A 25,370-nucleotide genomic window follows, 5' to 3' on the forward strand; every position below is an offset into this window, starting at 1 on the left:
CTAGGGGAAAAAACCGGAAGTGTGTCTTGAAGATACTCAACTTACACTAGGCTTGATCACTTCCAAAATACTACCAGTAAGTTTCTAGTCAAAACCCAAGAACTTAAAATTTTCCCTTATTTTCTTTACCTTTTTTCCATTTGTAATGTGGTATCAACAGTTCTTCTAAACAGTGCTCATACATTTATGCAATTTATAAATTATCTTAAAAGAAAAAATTTAACTACCCATTTTCTACACAAAAGTGCTGAGCACCTACTCACCATTGTGTAGTTCTCCTGTGACAGTGCCTTCTCCCTGTGGGCTGCCATCCTGATCTCGCCATTTCCAATCCAGGCCTCTGATAACACGAGCTCCTGGAACCATGTATTTCAGAACCTGGGAGCGTACTAGACGTCTCTGCCGTCTAAGATTAGCTTCGGCTTCTTTAGCTGCTTTCCCTGTCAGGTAGAAATTGGAGAAATAAAAACCAAATCACTTTTTACAAAAGTAATTGTTTTAGTAAGTTAGAAAAGCCTTGTATCATCTCTTTACCTAGCTGATCTTCACATACTCCATTTACAGTGCCATAAAGTTCGAATCCAGATAATGAGAGGTAGTGTGTTTGTCCACTGGCATTTTTCCCCATCTGTTTAATTCTCACATGTCTCCACCCTTGTTTCTCATCCTTTGGTGGATCAAGAGGCCAAGTTGCAGTTGACCTGTTAATATGTTAGAGAAAAAATTATGTAATATTTTAAAAGATGAAAAAGAAATTCAAGATGGGAAAGATTTTTTATATAACAGAGACCTGCAGAAAAAATAAACTAACTTTCATATTAACTCAACAGTTCATTACAAGAATCAAGAAATCAAAGGAAAAAAAGTAGTCAAGAGTACAAGTTAAAAACGAAACGTTTAAATGTACGCTATTGATTTGACTCATAACATTAATGATTTATGATTAATATAATTCAAAGATAAAAGACAAAATGCTGGGTGCAGTGGTGTGCTCCTGTTGTCTCAGCTACTTGGGTGGCTGAGGTGAGGGGAATCACTTGAGCCCAGAAGTTAGAAAGCAGCCAACATAACAAGACCCCATTCTCCTTAAAAAAAAAAAAAAAAAAAAAAAAAGGATGGTTTACAAAGAGTAGGAGAAATTCTCTTATGATGGAAAAACGGACTTAAAAACATTTTTGCAAACTTTTAAATAACGTATTAATATTTTGTCTTTAAAGTATGAAAGGGGTGAAAACATCACCTATTAATCCTAATGTTAAGAAGCTCCTCTCATACCATATCAAATGCCAAAAGCAATTTAGGTACATAATCTACCCCTGATATGTGCCAAAATGCATAAATAAAATTTAGTAGAACTAATTTTTTAGAAGTTACTGACTTGTCTTTTAAAAACTAATTCAATACATAAAATTTAAGGATAAAAATAAAAACATTTTAAGTCAGCCTTAATTCTATAACCAGCAATAGCCACTGCTAATATGTTGAACATTCCTAAGTATTATGTGATTATATGGAGAGTTTATGGAAAGTTTATTTCACTTGTTTCCATTAGTGGGCTGTGTGTGTATGCATAAATGTGTGTGTGTGTGTGTGTGTGTGTGTGTGTGTGTATGTATATACAGCTATATACCAATTTTTAAAATAAATATTCACAGCATCTCAGCCTTTTGGCTAAGATACAGTGTAAAATACTCAGCTCGGCTTTCTATTATTTAAACTAAACCTTTTGACAAAGTTTTAGTAAAGTCAGTGTTTCAAACTTTTAATGCCTAAAGTATCAAGTGATTTGTTTTTAGAAAGAAAATTTTGCTTCAATATTTCACAAGGAAGAGAGCTCTAGAGTATAAAATTATAAAAATAAACAAAGCTCTTTAGTGAGTTTTCCAATTTGCAAAGACTCCTCAACTAACCCTGGTTCATTGAGACTGCAGTCATCAACATGGGTATACAAAGAAGTCCAGTTCTGTCCATCTTTGGATACCTGGAAAACCCAATTTCTCAGTGCAGACCTTCCATAACCACGAGCATGACGAAGTGTATATGCTGATGGTATCACCCAGAGACCCAGATCTATGGCAAACCAGGCATTCTTATCATCATTGCTATGACAATTTAAAGCTGAATTATCACGACTTAGTATGTCTTCTAAGCGGCCATAAGGTAGATTTCTTCCTTCTGATGACGTTACTACTACAAGTCCATAGGCAGCTGGATTTACCCATTCATAAGCAGTTCTATACAAAAATAAAGAAAAATTAGCAAATAACAACGTTAAGATAATTGCATTTGCACAAGGTTTTAAATATAGAATTATATTAAGTACAATTCTAGAATTAGCAATTTAGACATTTTTTCCTCATAAAAAGTAATTTGGATAATCTTAACTTCTACCTACAAGTCAAAATTCCTTAAACCACAGAATATTCAGAGTGCTAACAATTTTATTCTACTTCCTAGAATTCTTTTACCAAGTGAATATGGTCACTCCAGCTTAAAGTAAAATGACTGACTTACTTTGCATTTGTTCCAATCCAGTAAATGATTCCATTTTCATCAAAATCATGCTGGTGCCGAAATATAAAATTTTGTCCTTCTCTTAATTTTCGAACAAAAACAAATGAAGATCGGTCAAAATCATACCACTGTTTTGCTACCTAAACCAAAGAAAATATGAAAGACAGTCACCTTAATAATGCTGTTTTCAAGCACGTTACCTACTTTTTTCCTATCTCTTTAATATGAATTGTTTTCTTTTATTATAACAAATGCTCATTTAGGCCGGGTGCAGTGGTTCACGCCTGTAATCCCAGCACTTTGGGAGGCGGAGGCAGGTGGATCATGAGGTCAAGAGATGGAGACCACCCTGGCCAACATGGTGAAACCCCATTTCTACTAAAAATACAAAAATTAGCCAGGCGTGGTGGCAGGTGCCTATAGTCCCAGCTACTTGGGAGGCTGAGGCAGGAGAATCACTTGAACCTGGGAGCTGGAGGTTGCAGTGAGCCGAGATTGTGCCACTGCACTCCAGCCTGGCAACAGAGCAAGACTCTGTCTCAAAACAAAACAACAACAAAAACAAAAAACAAATGCTCATTTAAAAATATAAAGAAAAGTAAAAAGTCCCACAACCAAAGCACCTCACTATTAATAATCACAGAGTATTTCTTTAGTTTATTATTTCAATGGATAGGATAAAACAAATTCTTGATCATACTGTACAAAAACATTTTTGTTATCATTAGTCTTTATACATTTTTATGGCTATATGATACTCAAATTAATAGAAATAATTATCACACACAATTTGTCAATTAAATTTAAATTTTTAATATGAATTATCTATTTAACATTAATTTATTGATTGGAATTAAGGTTTTTGTTTACTATTTCAATATTACAAAATTATAATAAACATCTTCATGTAGAAATCAGTTCTAAAATGGAATTACTGGGCCAAACTGTATTACCATAACTCTGGATATATACTTCCCAAATTATTGTCCTAAAAGGCTAAACCACAGCTCAGAATGCTTATTTCACCGTGCCCTTGCCAGAAACTCACCATTTTCAAAAGGTACTGTTCCAGAGATTCAACTGTAGCCAAAGGTTCCATCTTCAACATTCTGCCAGTCCTGTCAATCAATGCAGTTTCACCAGGTGCACGTTCCAACCGAAATCGTAATCTCCTTGTAAGTATCTACACAAAAACGATCAAAATACTCTGGAAAACGTCTTGGTTTCTGTCTCAGAATTGTAAAAAATGATATACCCTAAAACAACTGAGATTTGGATTTATTAACTATAAACATAACAGAACTATGAACAAATGTCTGTTTTCTATCAAAGATTCTTTTTTTTTTTTTTTTTTTTTTTTTGAGACGGAGTCTCACTCTGTTGCCCAGGCTGGAGTGCAGTGGCGCGATCTCGGTTCACTGCAAGCTTCACCTCCCGGGTTCATGCCATTCTCCTGCCTCAGCCTCCTGAGTAGCTGGGACTACAGGCGCCCGCCACCACGCCCGGCTAATTTTTTGTATTTTTTAGTAGAGACGGGGTTTCACCTTGTTAGCCAGGATGGTCTTGATCTCCTGACCTCGTGATCCGCCCTTCTTGGCCTCTCAAAGTGCTGGGATTACAGGCATGAGCCACCACACCCGGCCTTTTTTTTTTTTTTTTTTTTGAGATGGGAGTCTTGTTCCTGTTGCCCAGGCTAGAGTGCAGTGGAGTGATCTCGGTTTACTGCAACCTCTGCCTCCCGGCTTCAAGCGATTCTCCTACCTCAGCCTCCTGAGTAGTTGGGATTACAGGTGCGTGCCACCACGCCCGGCTACTTTTTGTATTTTTAGTAGAGATGGGTTTCACTATGTTGGCCAGGCTGGTCTCAAACTCCTGACCTCAGGTGACCCGCCTACCTTGGCCTCCCAAACTGCTGGGATTACAGGCGTGAGACACCACGCCCAGCCTATTAAACATTCTTTAGGCCAGGCACAGTGACTCAGACCTGTAATCCTAGCACTTCGGGAGTCTGAGGCAAGAGGATCAATTGCTTGTGCCTAGGAGTTCAAGACCGGCCTGGGCAACACAGTGAGACCTCATCTCTACATATTAAAACAAACAAACAAAAAATTAGCCAGGCATGCATGCCTGTAGTCCCAGGTATTGGAGAGGCTAAGGCGGGAGGATCAGCTGAGCCTGGGACACGGAGAGTGCAGCGAGCTGAGATCACGACACTGCACTCCAGCCTGTGCAACAGAGCTAGACCCAGTCTTGAAAAGAAAAAAAGAAAACAATCCAACAGGAAAGATTCTTTTATAAAAGGGACACTAAGTAAGTTACAGGGCTATCAAGTAAAAGACAAACTTAACTTCCTAGAATTTCTAAACAATTTCTAAACATACACAGTTTAAATAAACTTACAAAACTTCTTAACTTCTAAATATACAGTTTAAATAAACTTATAAAACTTCTTAATCAAAGTGACTTATAACTCACAATTTTCCAGGTAAGTTTTTGAAAAGTAGCTAATTAGCTTACTCCGCTAGAATATATTCTACAGGATAAGTATCTCTAATCTACAAATCTGGAATCTTGAAATGCTCCAAAATCTGAAACTTTCTGAGCACTGACATGATGCTCAAATGCTCACTGGAGCATTTCGGATTTTGGACTAGGAATGCTGAATCGGTAACAAATATTATAAAATCCAAAACACTTCTGGTTCCAAGCATTTTGGATAAGGAATACTCGACCTGTATAATCAAAGGCTAATAAACTTTAAAAGATGCAAAATAGTTTTTAATCCAATACATTTTAGTAAGCAACAAGCACAGGACTAGCAATTTTAGGTAGATTCATTTCTGTATAAATCTTAACTAATTCCTATAAAAACAATTAAAGATTTATATGTGCATTTCGGTAGTTTTAGACAGCAAAATTACCAGAGAGCACATTCCTGGCCTTCCTCTCTTTGGATCTTGCACAAACTCCTGAAGTGAAAAATGCATAATAAAAGGCACCGGTGCACTGTCTTTGAGACTTATCTCCAACTCATCCACTTACCAGGAATAAAGCTTAAAAACAATGGACCAAACAGTCCCCATTACTCCTGTTATTCTGTCTGAAACAAAACAAAAAGTAGCCCTCCACATCTTTTACATATAGAATATCAGGTGCAACTACTGCACTGTAAAACTCCCTAAATAAGTACTCTAGTTTGGGAGTCTAGTGGCACTGATAACAGTATTGCGTTCTCAGAGGTATGGCAAGTTTTGTTAGCTTTGCATTGCTTTGGCATATATAGATCCTCAATCACTCATTAAAGGCTATTATTCAAAAGAAACTATTCCATGCAGTAGAATGCAGAACAGTTTAGATAAAGGCAAAATTCAAAGCAGAAGGCCTTGCTAGGAAACACCAAAAAACCCACAAAAAAAGTGATAAAGTTTTGGGCTAGGACATTAGTAAAATGTATTGTTTGTTTGCATCTAGATCCCAGCTACTAAAGAAAAGAATAATTGAATGAATGAGAATGTAAATAGGAAGTTACATATTATATACAGATATATATATGTATCTGTATGGGGAGGAGGAGGGAAGGAAAAGAGGCTATGAAACCATGTGATTGACAGGAATAGTGAAGACTTGGGCAATCTGACTCTAACCACTGACATAAAGACCCGAAAAAAATTGTGCTTAAAATATCTTGACTTTTTTTCTTATGTTTACAATATAGTGATAAGGAAGGGACTTGCCATGATCTGAATGTTTGTGTCCCCGCAAAATTCATGTGTTAAAACTTAATCCCCAGTGCAGTGGTGTTGGATGGTGGAACTTCTGGGGGGGCTCTGCCCTCATGAATGGGATTAGTGTCCTTATAAAAGAGGCCTGAGAGATCTTGTTCATCCCTTCTACAATGTGAGGACACAGTTAGAAGGTTCCATCTAAGAGGAATAGGCCCTCACGAGACACCAAATCTGCTAGCACCTTGATCTTGGACTTCCCAGCCGCCAGAATAGTGAGCAATGAATTTCTGTTTATTAAGTTCGCAGGAATTTTGTTACAGCAGCCCAAATGGACTAAGACAGAACTGACTCATAATTGTAGAATAAGAGGAACCCTTTTCTCAGCTTTTTCCACTGATACCTTTTGCCACTTATGATCTACGAAATATAATTCTTTTAACAAATATTAAATGAATGCATCATTTTCCAGTGATTTGATCAAACAAAACAGACTTCAAGTCATTAAGATCAATCGAATGGCATATAAGCTAAAATCTTTAAAGATTAAGTAGAATCATTTTTATTTTAATCCGATGTGAAAGAAAATAATTTTTTTTAAAGAAAAGTGTCACACTGTTCCTAGATGCATTCAGCAATACTAGCTACTACATTTTTTATGGTTACCTGGAGGTTATATGTGGATCCTGGTGTATCATACAAATGGAGAGGTAGACGTTCAATAGATTCTAGTACAGCTATTAACTTTCGAATTAACGCAACTGCTGGTCGACTGTGAAGAAATAATTATTATTAAGAGGTTTTGTATAACTACATGTAAATGTTCATGCAGAAAATATGGTAATCAACTTCAATATATACCCCTACTTTTTCATGACTACAGTTTAATTTTTGTATTAGATTATGTCTGAGTAGAAATACTCTCACAACTCAATTTCCTTTACTTAATAAAACATTTCATTTTTCTAATAAAAACTTAATTATATTTAAAGTAGATGTATGATTTATTTTTAAAGTTTAAATAATTTTACTGGATAATATTTGATAAATAAAAAAGAATATAAAGCAACAAAGTTTTGAAAAAATATTTGATGGCTAGGGTATCACAACATATACTTTCTCATTATTAGTGTAAACTGCAATGACACTTCCGGAAAACAATGTGAAAATTTGAATCAAGAACTTTCAAAAAATCGTCTTGCAGAGCTGGGCAAGGTGGTATATGCTGGAGTCCCAGCTACAAGGGAAGCTGAGAAAAGAGAATTGCTTGAGCCCAGGAGTTTAAGGCTGTAGTGCAAAATTATGGCACCCGTAAATAGCCACTGGACTCCAGCCTCAGCAACACAGCAAGACTCCATCTCTTAAAAAAAAAAGAAATCATCTATAACCTATAACACAGTATTACCACTTACGGAATTTATGTAAAAAGATGCTTCCATTGAGACTAGTATATTTAAGTATTAGTAATAGTTTGCAAAGAGCTAAAACACAGTAATACTTCAATACATTATACATCCATAAAGATATAATATGCATTCATTAAAAATGAAATTTGAAATTAACACAATTATCTGAATAAATTGTATAACTTGTTATTTGACAAGTGCAATCCCATTCAAAGGTACACAGAATAATATAATGAACCTTCATCAACCCAGCTTTAGCAATTAGCTACTAATGGCCAATCTCCATCCAGGTTTTTTTTTTTTTTTTTTTTTTTTTGTTATAGAGTCTCACTCTGTCACCTAGGCTGGAGTACGGTGGCTCAATCTCAGCTCACTGCAACCTCTGCCTCCAGGGTTCAAGGGATTCTCTTGCCTCAGCCTCCCGAGTAGCTGGGATTAAAGACACCCACCACCAGGCCCAACTAACTTTTGTATTTTTAGTAGAGATGGGTTTTTGCCATGTTGGCCAGGCTGGTCTCGAACTCCTGACCTGAAGTGATCCACCCACCTCAGCTTCCCAAAGTCCTGGGATTACAGGCGTGAGCCACCGTGCCTGGCCTACTCCTTCTTATATATTTTGAAAAAATACTAAAGAGCTTATCATTTCATCCAGAGATAGTCTCTGTATATAAATCTAACAAAAGAATTATTTTTTAAAAAAAAACAGTATTACACTTTTAAAAAGAACAATTATTACTTAATATTATCAAACATTTCATCAGTGTTCAAATTTTCAACTATCTTAAACAGGCATGTAATTTAAACTAAGTGATCAGGCTAGGAACGGTGGTTCATGCCTGTAATCCCAACACGTTGGGCAGCGAAGACCGGAGAAATGCTTGAGCCCAGGAGGTTGAGGCTGCAGTGAGCCAAGATGACATCACTGTACTCCAGCCTGGGCAACAGAGCAAAATCTTGTCTGAATTTACAAAATAATAATTATCATGAATAAGTAAACTAAGCGATCAGCTGCATTCATACCAGACATGTAATTTCAATGTTTCTTTTTATTCCATTAGATTTAAAAAAACTTCAAAAATTTTCCTCTTATTATTATACATGTATAATATGTTACTTTCTTATTAAGAGTTTCTTTTGTGTGCATAAATGTTACACTAGACTTATTTTAGAGGAAGTATACCAACTGTGTAAACATTACAAACATCAAATTCAAAGAAATTTGAGATTTTACCTTTCATCATCTTCATTTTCACTAAAGGCAGTTTTAAAAACATTTATTCTTTCTACCAGTTGACTACAATCTTGTTTCATATCCAAATCCATGCTCTAAAGAAAACAAAAAGTATAAAGTCCAAAAAAAAATAATTTAAGGATCTTACTGAAACTTATCAAAAACTAAGAGACAAATGTTAACATATTGTTATACAATGATCACTACAATGTGAATAAAATCATTCATCATTTCATGTTTCAATTAAAATTATTTTTAGTATGTGACTAGTAGGCCATGGCTAACATACAAAATTTTTTCCTTCTTCAATGTTATAATATACTCACCAATTATGCTGCAAAATCAGTGTTTCCCCAAGTATACAAGATGGTTTCAGATTATATTAATATAGGAATGAACATTTTCCATTTTAACAGTACTATTTACTTTAATAAGTATTAGGAAAAAACTGGTACATCAAAACTATTTCATAGATTACTAAGTGATATAATGTGATATATCACTATAATAAATGAGAATAAATGCAAATAGTAAAGTTTATGAAGGGACTATGGGACTCATTGAAGTTCCAGTGAATTTTTTTTTTTTTTTTTGAGACAGAGTCTCGCTCTGTCACCCAGGCTGGAGTACAGTGGTGCTATCTTGGCTCACTGCAACCTCGCCTCCCAGGCTCAAGCAATTCTCCAGCCTCAGAATTACAGAAGAGTAGGTGGGACTACAGGTGCATGCCAACACGCCTGGCTAATTTTGTTTTGTATTTTTAATAGAGATAGGGTTTCACCATGTTGGCCAGGCTGTCTTGCATTCCTGACCTCAAGGGTTCTGCCCACCTCAGCCTCCTAGAGTGCTAGGATTACAGGCACGAGCCACCGCGCCCAGCCTAAAGTAAATCTTAAGAGTGCATCAGCACATACAATGATTAAGATCAAGAAATCAACTCTGGCCAGGCACAGTGGCTCACACCTGTAATCCCAGCACCTTGGGAGGCCAAGGAAGGCAGATCGCTTGAGCCCAGCCTAGGCATCATGGCGAACACACAGATGCACATACACACATGCACACACACTAAAAAGAACTGAGTAGTCCACGTTTCAGCAGTACGTATACCAAAACTGAAATGATACAGAGAAGATTAGTATGGCCCTTGCACAAGGATGACACACAAATTCGTGAAGCATTCCAAATTTTTAAAAATATAATTAATTAATTAAATAAATAAAACTAAGTAGAACTGAAATGAATATAATTCTTTTATTAAAATAAAGGAAAAAAGAGCCAGGTGCAGTGGCTCATGCCTGTAATCCCAGCACTTGGGAGGCAAAGGCGGGCGGGTCACTTGAGGTCAGGAGTGCGAAACCAGCCTGGCCAACATGACAAAACCTCGTCTCTACTAAAAATACAAAAATTAGCCGGGCGTGGTGGCAGGTGCCTGTAATCCCAGCTACTCAGGAGGCTAAGGCAGGAGAATCACTTGAGCCCAGGAGGCAGAGGCTGCAGTGAGTCAGGACTGCGCCACTGCACTCAAGCCTGGGCGACAAAGCGAGACTCTGTGTCAAAAATAAATAAATATATAAACAAAGGAATAAAGTTTTACCACAATAAAGAGACATTCTTAAATCGAAAAAATATATAAGGTTATTAGCAAATATTTATCAAATTTTCACATAAACTTCCTAAACTTTTTTCCTTTTAACTCATCTGTATTTGTTATAACTTTAAGCAGAATGTGACTCGAGCGCTACATTTCCATCCACAAGACTGAGTCTGAGTTATTTTTGAACAGCTTTATGATATGCTTAGGTAGGCTTATAACTTTGCTCCTCCAAACAACACTTTTCTTTGGAAAACAAGCCCTGTGGAGAGTTCCTTCCATCATAAACTTCCTAAACTTTCATTGTTCATACATTATGCATATAACTTGGGTACTTAAGGTCTACAGACATATTCTATTTTATATAACTTATGTAAAAATCAGAGGAGTGAATAATAACAAATCAAGCTGAAGTGTTTTTAGTCAACAAAACCTTTAGCAAATTGTAACTGGGAACTTAGAAATCAAAATAAACAATTATTTAATTCATTTGGCTCAAACTAATCATAAAACTTAAAGGCTGAAGAAATTAGAAATATTAACATCATTCAGCTTTTAAATATTTCTTGACAAAACAAACTAAAAACCACTCTACCGAAGGAGTAACTACAAATAATTTTTAAAACTGTATTTTTGTTCTTTACTACTTGATAAACTTACATTGTTTAACACAGTAAGAAGTGCTTGTACCAAGCCACTGCTACACATTTCATATGGTGAAATTGTGTTTTCATCCTTCAAAAGTACAATTAGGTTTTCTAAAGCTGTCTTCATTAAATCTCTCCAAGTGTTCTCACTCTCAATACACTAAAAGAAAAAAAAATTTAATGAAGGCAATCAAAAACATAAACATAGCTCTTAAAATAACTTATCAGAACATCAATTATCATGACAATAATTTAGATATTAAGCAAAATTAAAAGTTCAAATTATTAACACAAATTATGTCTACCAGAGGTCAGCAAACGTTTTCGTAAAGGGCCCAGTGCAAACAGTTTAGGCTTTGCAGGCCATATAGTCTACATCACAGCTATTCAACCACGCCCCTGTAGCACCAAAGTAGTCATAGACAATATGTAAATGAATAAGCATGGCTATGTGTGATTAAATTATATGGATACCGAAATCTGATTTTCATATGTCTTGAAATTGTCCTTCTGGTTTGTTTTCAATCATTTAAAAGTATAAAAACCATTCTTACCTCATAAAGCCATACGAAAATGGGGAGCAGGCCAGATTTGGCTCCTGGGCCATAATTTGCTGACCCCCTACTCAATACCCATGACATAAAGGATAGAGGGGAAGACATCAAACTAAAATTCACTACACATCATTAAAATCTAGAGGATGACATACTTGTCTATTTGTATGAAGTTCCCAAGATGACTCTAACTGAGTTGCTATGTTTCTGAGTGTTACCACTACTCCACGAGGCATGCTTTCAACAGCTTTAAAATGGTCATCGTATAAATCTCGAGCCATAGTTCGTACCTACCAAAATAAACATAACAAATGTGAATTTTTACTACAATTAATAATTTTACCAAATCTTCACTTTTATAGACACTTGTATTTACATATTTCACCACGAAAAGGTACGTATGTACTGTCATTTGGGCACAAATGAGCTCTCGAAGTTACAGTTATTTGAGGAAACAACCTATGTATGTTCTGGGTCTGATGAAATTTAGTACATGATATTATTTACAAATATATGCTTAAGTAATGTAAATTTAGGATTCACCTAATGCCATTTTAATCCCAAACAAACCCAGCATAACTCTAATGCAACAGAAAAAAACGTATCTCTCTAAACTACTTAATAATACTTTCTATTCTATTTTGGTATGCCCTTCAGAATTAAAAGATGGCAATCATGGATATAAGACAAGTTTGAAGAAACTATCTCTTTATAAAACAGTATTAATAATTAATACTGGTGTGGTGGCTCATGCTTGTAATCCTAGCACTTTGGGAGGCCAAGGCAGGCAGATCACTTGAGGTCAGTCAGGAGTTCAAGACCAGCCTGGCCAACATGGTGAAACCTCGTCTCTACTAAAAATTAAAAATAAAATTAGCTGGGCATGGTTGTGCATGCCTATAGTCCCAGCTACTCAGGAGACTGAGGCGGGACAATCATTTGAACCCGGGAGGTGGAGGCTGCAGTGAGCCAAGATTGTGCCAGTGCCTGGGTGACAGAGCAAGACTTTGCCTCAAAAAATAAAAAAAAAAAAAATAAATTAGTTAAAATTATTTTTGCCTAAAATATTTTGATGCATACTTGTTTATATATGCAAAAGGATAGCCACCTACTCACTGAGTTGCTACTGATTTCAAACCAAGAAAGTGAAGCAGTAATTTTTTAAATTTTTTTCTTATAATTTCAACTTTTATTTTAGATTCGGGGTACATGTGCAGGTTACATGGGTATATTGTGTGATGTTAAGGTTTGCAATACAAATGATCTCAACACCCAGGTAGTGAGCATAGTACCCAACAGTTCTGGAACCCTTGCCACCCTCACTCCACACCCTCCATAATTTTTTTTTTTTTAATGAGAATACAGGATTGAGACAATGTTCTCACTGATTTTTTTTAGTTTGTGTTATGAAATTTCAGTATCCTGTAGTTTGGATTTGGTTGGTTAATACGACATATTAGGTATTCCAAAAAACTCTTGAGATAGGTGATTTATAGTCAGATTATTCAACGGTTCCATGCTTGCAAATATGAGTATTCATTAAAATTTGTAACCTCAAAATCAATCATTGCAGAGCTTTCACATTCATTGACAGACATGCACAGTGCAGCAATAAATTTAAGGTGCCCAATATGCATGTTCCCAGCAGAATTCAAAAAGGTGACACTCTTTCTTGCTTCAGGTCTCATACTATAAACAAGTGCCCTATTCACAATCTACTTAGTGTCACATATTTTGAATTTTGGGGCTTTTTCTTCCTGATTTCATTGTTTAAAATGGCCCCCAAACATAGTGCTTAAGTGCTATCCAGTGTTTCTAAGCACAAGAAGACTGTGATGTACCTTACAAGAAAAAAAAAAAAAAGTGTGTGCTAAAATAAGCTTTGTTCAAGCATAGCAGTGCTGTTGGCCAGTTCAATATTAATAAATCAACAATACATATCAGGCTGGGTGCAGTGGCTCAGGCCTGTAATGATAGCTTTTTGGGAGGCCAAGGCGGGCAGATCACTTGAGGTAGGAGTTTGAGACCAGCCTGGCCAACATGGTGAAACCCCGTCTCTACTAAAAATGCAAAAATGAGCCGGGCATGGTGGCGTGCACCTGTAATCCCAGGTATTTGGGAGGCTGAGGCAGGTGAGAACCTGGAAGGCGGAGGTTGCAGGGAGCTGAGACTGTGCCACTGCCCTCCAACATAGGAAACAGAGTGAGACTCTGTCTCAAAAAACAATACATAGCAAATAAGGTGTCTTTAAACAAAAACATACTAAAAAACAAGGTGAAAAAATGTTGTCACAACAGGCCTTAGGCCTAGAAGAAATCTAATCCAGTATTTCTCCCACAAGCAATGGTTCAGTATTCACAATAACTTTATAAAATGTAACTACTGTTGGCCGGATGTGGTGGCTCATGCCTGTAATCCCACTACTTTGGGAGGCCGAGGCAGGTGGATCACTTGAGGTCAGGAGATGGAGACTATCCTGGCTAACACAGTGAAACCCTGTCTCTACTAAAAATACAAAAAAGTAACTGGGCATGGTGGTACGTGCTTGTAGTCCCAGCTACTCGGAAGGCTGAGGGAGGAGAATCACTTGAACCTGGGGAGGCAGAGGTTGCAGTGAGCCGAGATCGCACCGCTGCACTCCAGTCTGGGTGACAGAGTGAGAATCCATCTCAAAAAAAATAAAAATAAAAATAAATAAATAAAAAAGCTATGTTCTTTCCAAAGTATACCACCTGCAAATATATTTGGGATAACCTAGCACATTCAAACAGGAAATAAAGATGTGAACATCTTTATATAAAACATCCGCTTCAAATGAAAACCACTATTACAGGACGGGCACGGTGGCAAATGCCTGTAATCCCAGCACTTTGGAAGGCTGAGGAGGGTGGATCACCTGAGGTCAGGAGTTTCAGACCAGCCTGGCCAACATGGTGAAACCCCGTCTCTACTAAAAATACAAAAAATTAGCTGGGCATGGTGGCAGGCACCTGTAATCCCAGCTACTCAGGAGGCTGAAGCAGGAGAATAGCCTGAACCCAGGAGGCAGAGGTTACAGTGAGCTGAGACTGTACCATTCTACAGTTTGGGCATCAAGAGCGAAACCGAGTCTCAAAAAAAACATTACAAGGGTTTCACTAAGTTTGTTTAAAAAAAAAATAGAAACATCATTATTACAATTTCTCTGGTCAAAGCCATAAAAACACAAGAATTCTCCCCTAATCCTAATCATATACAAGTATTCTTTGCATACTGTATTTAAAAACTATCTTAGAACCAGGCATAGCGCCTGTAGTCCCAGCTACTTGGGAGGCTGAGGCAGGAGGATTACTTGCACTCAGGTATTTTAGACCAGCCTGGACAATACAGAGAGACTGTTTCAAAACAAAACAAATTTTAAAAATCCTATTTTATATTACCATTATAGGTAAAATAAACATACTAGTCACCAGAAAATGTTGACTCTAACTATGAGATTATCTTACTTAAGTTCTTTTTTAAAAATGAAAAAAAAAATGCAAGAACAATAAACATGGAAATATACTGGCCATATTTTAAAGTAATAATGCAAACCTGATGAAAGCATAAAAAAATTGTCAATTATGCATCTGCTACTGTATCTTCTTGAAGTAATAATTTCAGCTGAGATAGCCATTAAACTAAGTATCAAAATAATCTGAATTTAGAACCAGGCAATTAAGTTTGCTGTATCACAAGGTATTAACCCAGATTGTAAAATACAAGTCATTTTCAATCCCACTACAACACTAAAAATATCCTAGTATCATTAATAATCTCAATGAGTTGAATTTTTTGTGCAATTAATAAGTCAAGTAATTTACATTTTGTTTCATATTAACATCCATTTTGATTCTGTTTTAATGTTGGTATTTAGTATAGGTATAAAAATTATATGTAAATAAATATTTAAGAAAACACAGAAAATAGAAAAACTAAAAATATATTATATTAGGGCTGCTTACGTTCTATGGCTCAATTTTTTTCAGTGCTTATACTTTACCACTGAAAATTTACCAAATCAGTATAAAAGACAAGAATAAAGCACATCCAACAGATATACCTTTTGCTTTGTTTTTTCTAACTTAGATTTCAGTTTTCTGCCTCTTTTGCCAGTCCAGCCAGTCACAAATTCTGAACCTTGGGGGGAAAAAAAAGAATATTCACAGAGCTTACTTTGTTACGATTTAACATATTCATTTATTTGTACCCAATAAACTTACATATCTACATACTTACCCAGGGAAGTTTCTGCAGTAAATGAATGTTTGGTTCCTCTATTAGATTCAAATACAAAACCAGGTAAATCTTCTTTCAATATTGTAGCTTGCTGACCATCTGAATTATGAATAGCAATTTCTCCTTCTTTCAAACATGTCAGTGACCAATTTCCTACAGTAAGTTTAGTGGGTCCTGGTGCTGACAGTATAGGTTGACTTGAAGTAGATGGCTTTACTTGGCCTCGAGCTCTTTGTAACTTCTCTAAGAATTCACTTCGGCTTTCTATAAAGACAAAATACTTGTTTCAAAATCTTATTTCTTTCAAGTATGACATGTATTTTCTCTTAGGAAAAAAAGACCTATTAAAATGTAAATTTTAAACAATAAAACTAAATTAGAAACTGGAAATATTAGCCAGGCATGGTGGTACGCATCTGTAGTCCCAGCTACTTGGGAAGCTAAGGCGAGATGATCACTTGAGCTCACGAGTTTGAGGCTGCAATGAGCTATGATCACACCACCGCTCTCTAGCCTGGGAGACAGAGTAAGACACTCTGTCCAAAAAAAAAAAAAAAAAAGGAGCTATATTTGTAAAGATATTTTTTTAAAAAGTAGATACAGTGTTGTTCCTTGTCCCATGCAGTAAAAAGACATTTAGGAAATATTTTCATGGTATAATAATTTTTCTCTACTGATACAAAAGAAATTGATATTAAAAAATAAAGAAACAAATATTTTTTAAAAATACCATGACAAGCTAGGCGCAGTGGCTCACACCTGTAACTCCAGCACGTTGGGAGGCCGAGGTAGGGGGATCACCTGAGGTCAGGAGTTCGAGACTAGCCTGACCAACAAGGTGAAACCCCATCTCTACTAAAAATAGAAAAATTAGCCGGGCATCGTGACAGGTGCCTGTAGTCCCAGCTACTCAGGAGGGTGAGACAGGAGAATTGCTTGAACATGAGAGGTGGAGGCTGCAGTGAGCCGAGATCGCACCACTGCACTCCAGCCTGGGTGACAGAGTGAGACTCCGTCTCAAAAAAATAAAATACCTTGACAATGGCAGCAAAAATATGAGAAAAAAACCAAACTGTAGAAACTAGGAAAATATTTTAATTGAAACAAAATATTACCTGAACTGTCAGATCCACCTTCCGGACTACCACTTGAATACATGGTGGCAAGTTTTCCATCCAAGATAAATCTGAACCATCCATTACTGCCATTAGATAATTCCAAGGCTGCTGCATCACTCCAAATATATAAGCAGTCCCTTCCCCTAATGATTGACCAGTCTCTCCAATGATATGGTTTACCTTGCTGCAATTCTTTAGCATCTTCCTGTGGTTCATCTTCCTAAATGTGTAGAATTATTCAATTAAACATGGAAAATAATTTCAATTTCAAATATTCATACATATTTTAAAAACATGAATCTAATTTAATTTCAAATTTAAATACTCTGAACATAATACTCAATTGCCTGTAGCTTAATCTTTTTCCCCCCTTTTAGAAACATGGTCTCAACTCTGTCATCCAGGCTGGTGTGCAATAGTGTCATCATAGCTTACTGCAGCCTCTAACTCCTGGCCTCAGGCAATCCTTCCACCTCAACCTCCCAAGTAGCTGGGATTACAGGTCCAAGCCACAGCACCTGGCTCTCAATTCTGACTAATTAATTACCTATAACTAAATCTTACAAATAAGTGTTAAAAATATTAAGAAATTCATGTAAATAATGACCTATATTATATCATGTCCAGGTGTAGTGGGGTAAAGACTAATGGATTAGAGCACTACACACAACAACATAATAACCTAAAACCTTGGTGAACTCATTACATCTCTGGGCCTATTTGTAATCAGTGATGATTTAGAGAGGCTCAATGGTATCCAAAGTGAAGTGTGTAACAGAATCACCAAAGAAGCTTTTTAAAGATAAATTTTGGCTGACAGTAATGGCTCATGCCTGTAACCCCAACACTTTGGGAGGCCAAGGCAGGAGGATTGCTTAGGCCATGAGTTCAAGATCAGCCTGGGCAACGTAGCGAGTCTGTCTCCACAAAAAAAAAAATTAAAAATTAGTTGAGGGTGGTAGTGCGCACCTGTAGTCCTAGCTACTGGAGAAGTTGAAGCACGAAGACTGCCTGGGCCCTGGAATTTGAGGTTATAGTGAAGGACTATGCCACAGAACTCCAGCCTGGGTAACAGATCGGGACTCTGTCTCTATTATCTATATCTATCTATCTATCTAGATAATAAAGACACTATCTATAATCTCTATATAGATAATAGAGACAGGGTCTCACTCTCTCTATAATAATAGAGACATTATCTACAACCTCTATATAGATAATAGAGACAGTGTCTCTCTATAAATATATATATTTATAATTTATATATAATATATATTATCTATTATAAGTAAATAAAATTCATTCATTCATTCCAAGACCCCACCCTTAGCCAAGTGAATCAAATATACTCATTCCCATGATCATACAAGTATTTTAGTTAGAGCATTTTTTTTTTTTTTTTTTGAGACAGAGTCTCGCTCTGTCACCCAGGCTGGAGTGCAGTGGCACAATCTCCACTTACTGCAAGCTCCACCTCCCGGGTTCACGCCATTCTCCTGCCTCAGCCTCCCAAGTAGCTGGGACTAAAGGCGCCCGCCAATACGCTGGACTAATTTTTTGTATTTTTAGTAGAGATGGTGTTTCACCGTGTTAGCCAGGATGGTCTCTATCTTCTGACCTCACGATCTGCCCTCCTCCATCTCAAAGTGCTGGGATTACAGGCGTGAGCCACCGCGCCTGACTCAGCATGTTTTTTTTTAAAAAAAAATGTATAAACATTTTGTAGCTCAGCCTGTGTTCCTAAAACTTTTTTTGGACATATTTAAAAATGGAAAATATTCACATAAAAAAAGATATTAAATTATCTAAATAGGTCCATCATAAACAACTAAAATATAGACAAGATATACGAAAAATGTGTTTTCAAACACTAAAGAACAGTCAATGCAGGACTATGATCCCCAAGAAAATGAAAGCAAACAAAGCAAGTCTCTTAGAACCAGAGACCATTTTCTGGCTAAGCTCATGTGGAAGGGGAACAGATCCTAGCAGTACAAGTTAAGAAAATAGAGATCAGAGTTTGAGAAGTTTGAGGCAACTGGAATATGTGGAGGCTGAGTTCACTATTAGGGAACTAAAGAGAAAAAGCCTCTCCAAAAATCTGCAAAGTAGTTTCCACTGAGTACTACACTTATATACGGGGTGATACTGCATAAGATTGGGCAAAGAACAACTGGAAAGTTGTAAGAGATCATACAAGTAGCCAGACATTTGCATTCCAAACAGCCAGAGTAGAAAATCCTCATAGATCACCAGGATATTCAGTGAATTCAAAGAAATCACAAATTTGGGATCATAGCGGTGAAGTTCCCTAGAGTAAAAGCTATTCTGCCACCATGCAATGACAATTTTGTATTCTTTGTAGAGACAGAGTTTTGCCATGTTACCTAGGCTAGGCTCGAATTCGTGGGCTCAAGCGACCTGTCCGCCTCGGCCTCCCAAAGTGCTGGAGTTACAGGCATGAGCCAAGGTACCTGGCCAAAACCCAATATTCTTTACAAAAGACCACAAAGCCCAGAGCCCAACATCATCACATTTACAATATCCAGTAGCAAATCAAAACTTACTAGACAAAGAAGCACAGTGGCTCACACCTGTAATCTCAGCACTTTGGAAGGCCAAGGCAGGAGGATAACTTGAGGCCAAAAACCAACCTAGCCTTGGCAACATTGTGAGACCCGCATCTCTACAAAAATAAAATAAATATTTTTTTAATTAAACAATAAATAAAGAGGCCAGGTGCGGTGGATCACTTTGAGATCACGAGTTCGAGACCACCCTGGCCAACATGGTAAAACCTTGTCTCTACTAAAAATACAAAACTTAGCTGAGCATGGTAGTGTGCACCTGTAATTCCAGCTACTTGGGAGGCTGAGGCAGGAGAATTGCTTGAACCCGGGAGGCAGAGGTTGCAGTGAGCCGAGATCACACCACTGCACTCTAGCCTGGGTGACAAAGCGAGACCCTGTCTCAAAAAAGAAAAAATTAGAAAGAAGGCCAAATAATTTTCAGATACATAAAATCTGAGAGAATTATCTGGCTTGCCTTTTCTTTTTTTTTTTTAAAATAAAAATAGAGATGGGTCGGCCAGGCGTGGTGGCTCATGCCTGTAATCCCAGCACTTTGGGAGGCCAAGGCGGGCGGATCAAGAGGTCAGGAGATCGAGACCATCCTGGCTAACACGGTAAAACCCTGTCTCTGCTAAAAATACAAAAAATTAGCCGGGCATTGTGGCGGGCGTCTGTAGTCCCAGCTACTCGGGAGGCTGAGGTAGGAGAATGGCGTGAACCTGGGAGGCAGAGCTAGCAGTGAGCTGAGATCACGACAGAGCGAGACTCCATCTCAAAAAAAAAAAAAAAAAAAACAGAGACAGGGACTCACCTCACCATGTTGCCCAGACTGGTCTCGAACTCCTGGGCTCAAGTAATTCTCCTACCTGAGCCTCCCCAAAGTGCTGGGATTACAGGCATGAGGCATCATGCCCAGCCGACCATTTCAACGTATTTTGAAGAGCATAAGTGTGTAATGATGAAGTACAACTTACCAATTATTTGTTCTTTTACAGTATAACCTTTTGAAGTTTAATTTACAAAATCTTTCCCAAGTCCAAGGTCACTAAGATTTTCTCTTTTCCTCTAGAAGTTTCATAATTTTAGTGTATACATTTTAGTCTATGGTTCATTTTGTTAATTTTTGTATATGGGACCCTAACCATGTATATACATAATGTATATATATAATGCTATATATATACATGGGTAGTAAGGGTTGAGACTAAGGGAGACTCAATCTCAAAAAACAAAACAAAACAAAAAAAGAAATGATACAAATATATATATATGTGGTAAGGGTTGAGGTTTAATTATTTTGCATATGCTATTGGCTTGTTCATTTTTTGAAAAGATCATCCTTTCTTGGTGGTCTTAGCACTTTTGTTGAAAATCAATTGGCCATATGTGTAGTGGGTCATTAATCTATCTTTACACTATTGTGACACTTTCTTGATTACCAAAGTTTTATAAAAGAGTTGAAATTGATGTATATCCTTCTACGCTGCTCCTTTTCCAGGTTGCTTTGGCTATTACATTTATATACAAATGTTAGACTCTCCTTGTTTTTTTTTTTTTTTTTTTGAGATGGAGTTCTGTTCTGTCAACCAGACTGGAGTGCAATGGCACGATCCAATCTCGGCTCACTGCAACCTCTGCCTCCCAGGTTCAAGCAATTCTCCTGCCTCACCCTCCCAAGTAGCTGGGATTACAGGTGTGTGCCACCACGCCCAGCTAATTTTTTTTTTCTTTTTTTGAGATGGAGTCTTGCTCTGTCGCCCAGGCTGGAGTACAGTGGCGCGATCTCAGCTCACTGCAACCTCCGCCTCCCAGGTTCAAGTGATTCTCCTGCCTCAGCCTCCTGAGTAGCTGGGACGACAGCCAAGTGCTACCATGCCTGGCTCATTTTTGTATTTTTTGTAGAGATGGGGTTTCACAATGTTGGCCAGGCTGGTTTCGAACTTCTGATCTCAGGTGATCTCCCTGCCTCGGCCTCCCAAAGTGCTGGGATTACAGGCATGAGCCACTGCACTCAGCCTAGAATCTCCTTGTTAATTTCTACAAAAAGACTGCTGGGATCTTGGTTGGGATTGCTGTAACCTATTTCTTGAGAGAGAGTTCCAGAAAATAAACTCGGATAATATTTTTGTTTTGTTTTTCCTTAAATCCCCCAGTAATTCTGACGATTAACCAGATTTGGGTAACACATACACACTCTCTCTTTCACCACCCTCGAGATTCTACAATTATAACTCATATGCCACCATTTTTTTCAAAAATATTACTACCCTGTTATTAACACACAGTAAGCATTCACTAAATATTAGAAATAAATCTTGCTGGGAACCACTAGAGACGGAAAAGGTATATTTAAATTTGCAGTCTAAGGCAAGAGTTACCAATGAATACAGAAATTGCTGGGTTAAATTTACTGAGAAACAGCATATTTACACAGTCTGGAATTATGTCCCTACAAATTACTTATTACAAAAGGAAAAAGAGGCCAGGAGCAGTGACTCACGCCTGTAATACCAACAGTTTGGGAGGCCGAGGTGGGTGGATCACCTAGGTCAGAAGTTCGAGACTGGCCTGGCCAATATGATGAAACCCTGTCTCTACTAAAAATTCAAAAATTAGCTGGGCGTGGTGGTATGTGCCTGTAATCCCAGCTACGCCGGAGGCTGAGGCATGAGAGTCGCTTTAACCCAGAAGGTGGAGGGGGCGGTGAGCCGAGATCATGCCATTGCACTCCAGCCTCAGCAACAGAGCAAGATACCGTCTCAAAAAAAAAAAAAAAAAAAAAAAAAGGAAAAGAGCAACTTTACAACTTTACAGTAGAGAAACCTGGAAGAGAAAAATTTAAGCAAGTGATCCAAGTTATCATAACCAACAGGGCAAAGAGACACAAATGTGCCTCCAAGAAGGAACATTATGCACCTAGAAGAGCATAGTATCACCTCTATAGGACTTTTGCTAAAACACATAAGCTGAATTTAATCACAAAGAAACATGACACAAAGTTAGGCTCTTTGTTCAAATTAACTGTTCTATTCTCTTCATAAACACCAAAGCTATGAAAATAAAAGGAAGGCTGACAGACTGTTGTAGGTTCTCAGGACAAACTATCGCAGGTTCTCAGGAATATGATAACCAATGTAATGTGTGCTCCTGGATTTCATTGTGGACCAGAAAAAAAAATTACTATGAAGGACATTAAAGACAATGGCAAAATCTAAATATGTCTCCAGAGAATATATTAGTGTTACATAAATATTAAATTTTCTGATTAGTACGATTTTGATAATTATACTACAACTATGTCCTGGTTTTTTTCTGGTGAAATATTTAGGTTAAAAGGTAAAACTCTGTATTCAGCTAACCATCAATTTTTTTTTTTTTTTAAGATGGAGTCTCAGGCCGGGTGCGGTGGCTCACACCTGTAATCCCAGCACTCTGGGAGGCAGAGGCGGGCGGATCACGAGGTCAGGAGATCGAGACCATCCTGGCTAGCATGGTGAAACCCTGTCTCTATTGAAAGTACAAAAAATTAGCCAGGCATGGTGGCAGGCGCCTGTAGTCCCAGCTACTGGGGAGGCTGAGGCAGGAGAATGGCGTGAACCCAGGAGGCGGAGCTTGCAGTGAGCCGAGATCGCGCCACTGCACTCCAGCCTGGGTGACAGAGCGAGACTCTGTCTCAAAAAAAAAAAAGTTGGAGTCTCACTCTGTCGCCCAGGCTGGAATGCGGTGGTGCGATCTCGGCTCACTGCAACCTCAGCCTTTGGGAGGTCAGGGCAGGCGGATTACCTGAGGTCAGGAGTTTGAGACCAGCCTGACCAACATGGAGAAACCCCGTCTCTACTAAAAATACAAAATTAGCCAGGGAGGTGAAGGTTGCAGTGAGCTGAGATCACAACATTGCACTCCATCCTGGACAACAACAGCGAAACTCCATCTCAAAAAAAAAGTACACACATACACACACACACACACACACAAACAGATACGTGTCTGAAAAAATGTTAAAGGAAATGGGGCAAAATGTTAATAACTAGTGAATTTGGATAGAGAGTATTCTGATATTCTTTAACTATATTTGCAACATTTCTGTATGTTTAAAATTGTTGATCAAAATGTTTTATAAGAAAATTGACCAATTTAAAAAATATACAGAACTATTTCATATTGTCATTATCCTGTCAAAAACCATCAAAAATTGAAACTAGATTTTCCTCAAAAAAAAAAAAAAACTCTTCCTGATACCTCTATAATTAAGACCACTCACTTTTTCTGGTTTTGATTCCTCTTCATTCTCATCATCAGAGGAAGGACCTGCCAACGTTGACACTTTGCTAATTACACCAAGTCTGGCTAGCTGATCCAAAAATGTATCACCACCTTTATCTACTAAATCCCTTATGATCTGCAAAGCCAGCAAGTGGCCATCATCATCATCCTGAAAAATAAAAAATAAAAATAAGTTTAGTTGCCAGGAGTAGAGAAATGCAGTAATTTGCACAACATGATTTACTGAAATTAAAACAAAAATTTTATTTCAGACTACTAGCTAAAGGAAATTAATGCTAAAGAGTTTTGAAAAAGAAACGGACCTCTTGATCCAGGACAGTTGCAGTGATTTCCACTAGTATTGTAGGCAAATTGTGACCAACATCAGAATCACAAACTTCTTTTAACAGTGCTTCAGAGCAAAAATGAATCATTTTTCGAATTAGAGCAAGACTTGCTTTCCTTGAAAAGTAAAAATAGAATTATATGAAGCCAAATGAAGTTAAAATAAATCAAAATGCATGCATTAATGAACAGTAAAATATCCAATGTTACATTTTATACACTCTGCTAAAAAAACACTTAATAAAAAAATACAAAAAATTGGGACTCAGCACTATATGTTCATTTTTGAAATAATTCCATTTATTTTCTATTATAAATATATTGAGCTCACCAAAAATGACTTATAATTTTCTTAAATGCACTTTTCTATTCTATATTCTACACTTTACTAGCATGAATGTTAACATGTCATGATAATTTTAGAAAATCAAGTAAAAAGTACTACAACTACTAAGAAAATAAATGGGGCCCAGTGCAGCGGCTCACGCGTGTAATCCCTGCATTTTGGGAGGCTGAGGGAGGCGGATCGCTTGAGGTCAGGAGTTCAAGACTAGCTTGGCCAACATGGAGAAACCCCATCTCTACTAAAAATACAAAAATTAGCTAGACGTGGTGGCAGGCACCTGTAATCTCAGCTACTCAGGGGCCTGAGGTGGAATAATCACTTGAACCCAGGAGATGGTGCCACTGTACTCCATCCTGGGAGACTGAAGGAGACTCCATCTCAAAACACAAAATAAAATTAAAAAAAGAAAAGAAATGATACAAATTATACCTAAAATTTCCTATAATCCAAAATACAATGCTCTAAGAACTTAAGATACTAGGTAATTTATATGAAAAACAAAATTTTGATTTAATTTGTCCTTCATCAAATTTAAAATCCACGTTCACTGCAACTATGGACTCATATAAATGAAAATAAGAGATCCTAATAATCCCATGCCCCCAAAATATTCCCATCATTAACAAATTAGTATGCCTCCTTTCCCTTTTACTCACTTACTGCTTTGCTTAGACCGTAGCAGACACTCAATAAAGTCACATAAATTAACCTCAATTTTTTTTTTTTTTTTTTTTTTTGGAGACAGAGTCTTGCTCTGTTGTCTCGGCTGGAGTGTAGTGGCACAATCTTGGCTCACTGCAACCTCC

At 37.3% G+C, this 25,370-nt stretch overlaps 1 protein-coding gene and 1 non-coding gene across 7 annotated transcripts in view; one reads left to right on the forward strand and one right to left on the reverse strand.

Annotated features, from left to right (window-relative positions):
- The window catches only part of HECTD1 (HECT domain E3 ubiquitin protein ligase 1), a 106,031-nt gene that overhangs the window by 33,096 nt on the left and 47,565 nt on the right, over window positions 1–25,370 (reverse strand). For all 6 annotated transcript variants that reach the window (XM_055097451.2, XM_034937390.3, XM_055097449.2 and 3 more), the window contains exons 10-23: window positions 24,197–24,335; window positions 23,872–24,042; window positions 17,038–17,260; window positions 15,923–16,186; window positions 15,747–15,823; window positions 11,821–11,955; window positions 11,125–11,271; window positions 8,874–8,968; window positions 6,903–7,008; window positions 3,563–3,697; window positions 2,515–2,654; window positions 1,911–2,234; window positions 535–701; window positions 264–440 (exon numbers count right to left, since the gene is read on the reverse strand). In XM_055097451.2, the coding sequence (XP_054953426.1) occupies window positions 264–440; window positions 535–701; window positions 1,911–2,234; window positions 2,515–2,654; window positions 3,563–3,697; window positions 6,903–7,008; window positions 8,874–8,968; window positions 11,125–11,271; window positions 11,821–11,955; window positions 15,747–15,823; window positions 15,923–16,186; window positions 17,038–17,260; window positions 23,872–24,042; window positions 24,197–24,335 (2,300 nt within the window). The remainder of the gene's footprint in view (window positions 1–263; window positions 441–534; window positions 702–1,910; window positions 2,235–2,514; window positions 2,655–3,562; window positions 3,698–6,902; window positions 7,009–8,873; window positions 8,969–11,124; window positions 11,272–11,820; window positions 11,956–15,746; window positions 15,824–15,922; window positions 16,187–17,037; window positions 17,261–23,871; window positions 24,043–24,196; window positions 24,336–25,370) is intronic.
- On the forward strand, window positions 9,953–10,062 carry LOC112437148 (U6 spliceosomal RNA). Its single transcript, XR_003025797.2, has one exon. It is a non-coding gene; the product is annotated as a U6 spliceosomal RNA (small nuclear RNA).

Source organism: Pan paniscus, chromosome 15, assembly GCF_029289425.2.
Source record: "Pan paniscus chromosome 15, NHGRI_mPanPan1-v2.0_pri, whole genome shotgun sequence".
NCBI classification, from domain to species: domain Eukaryota; kingdom Metazoa; phylum Chordata; class Mammalia; order Primates; family Hominidae; genus Pan; species Pan paniscus.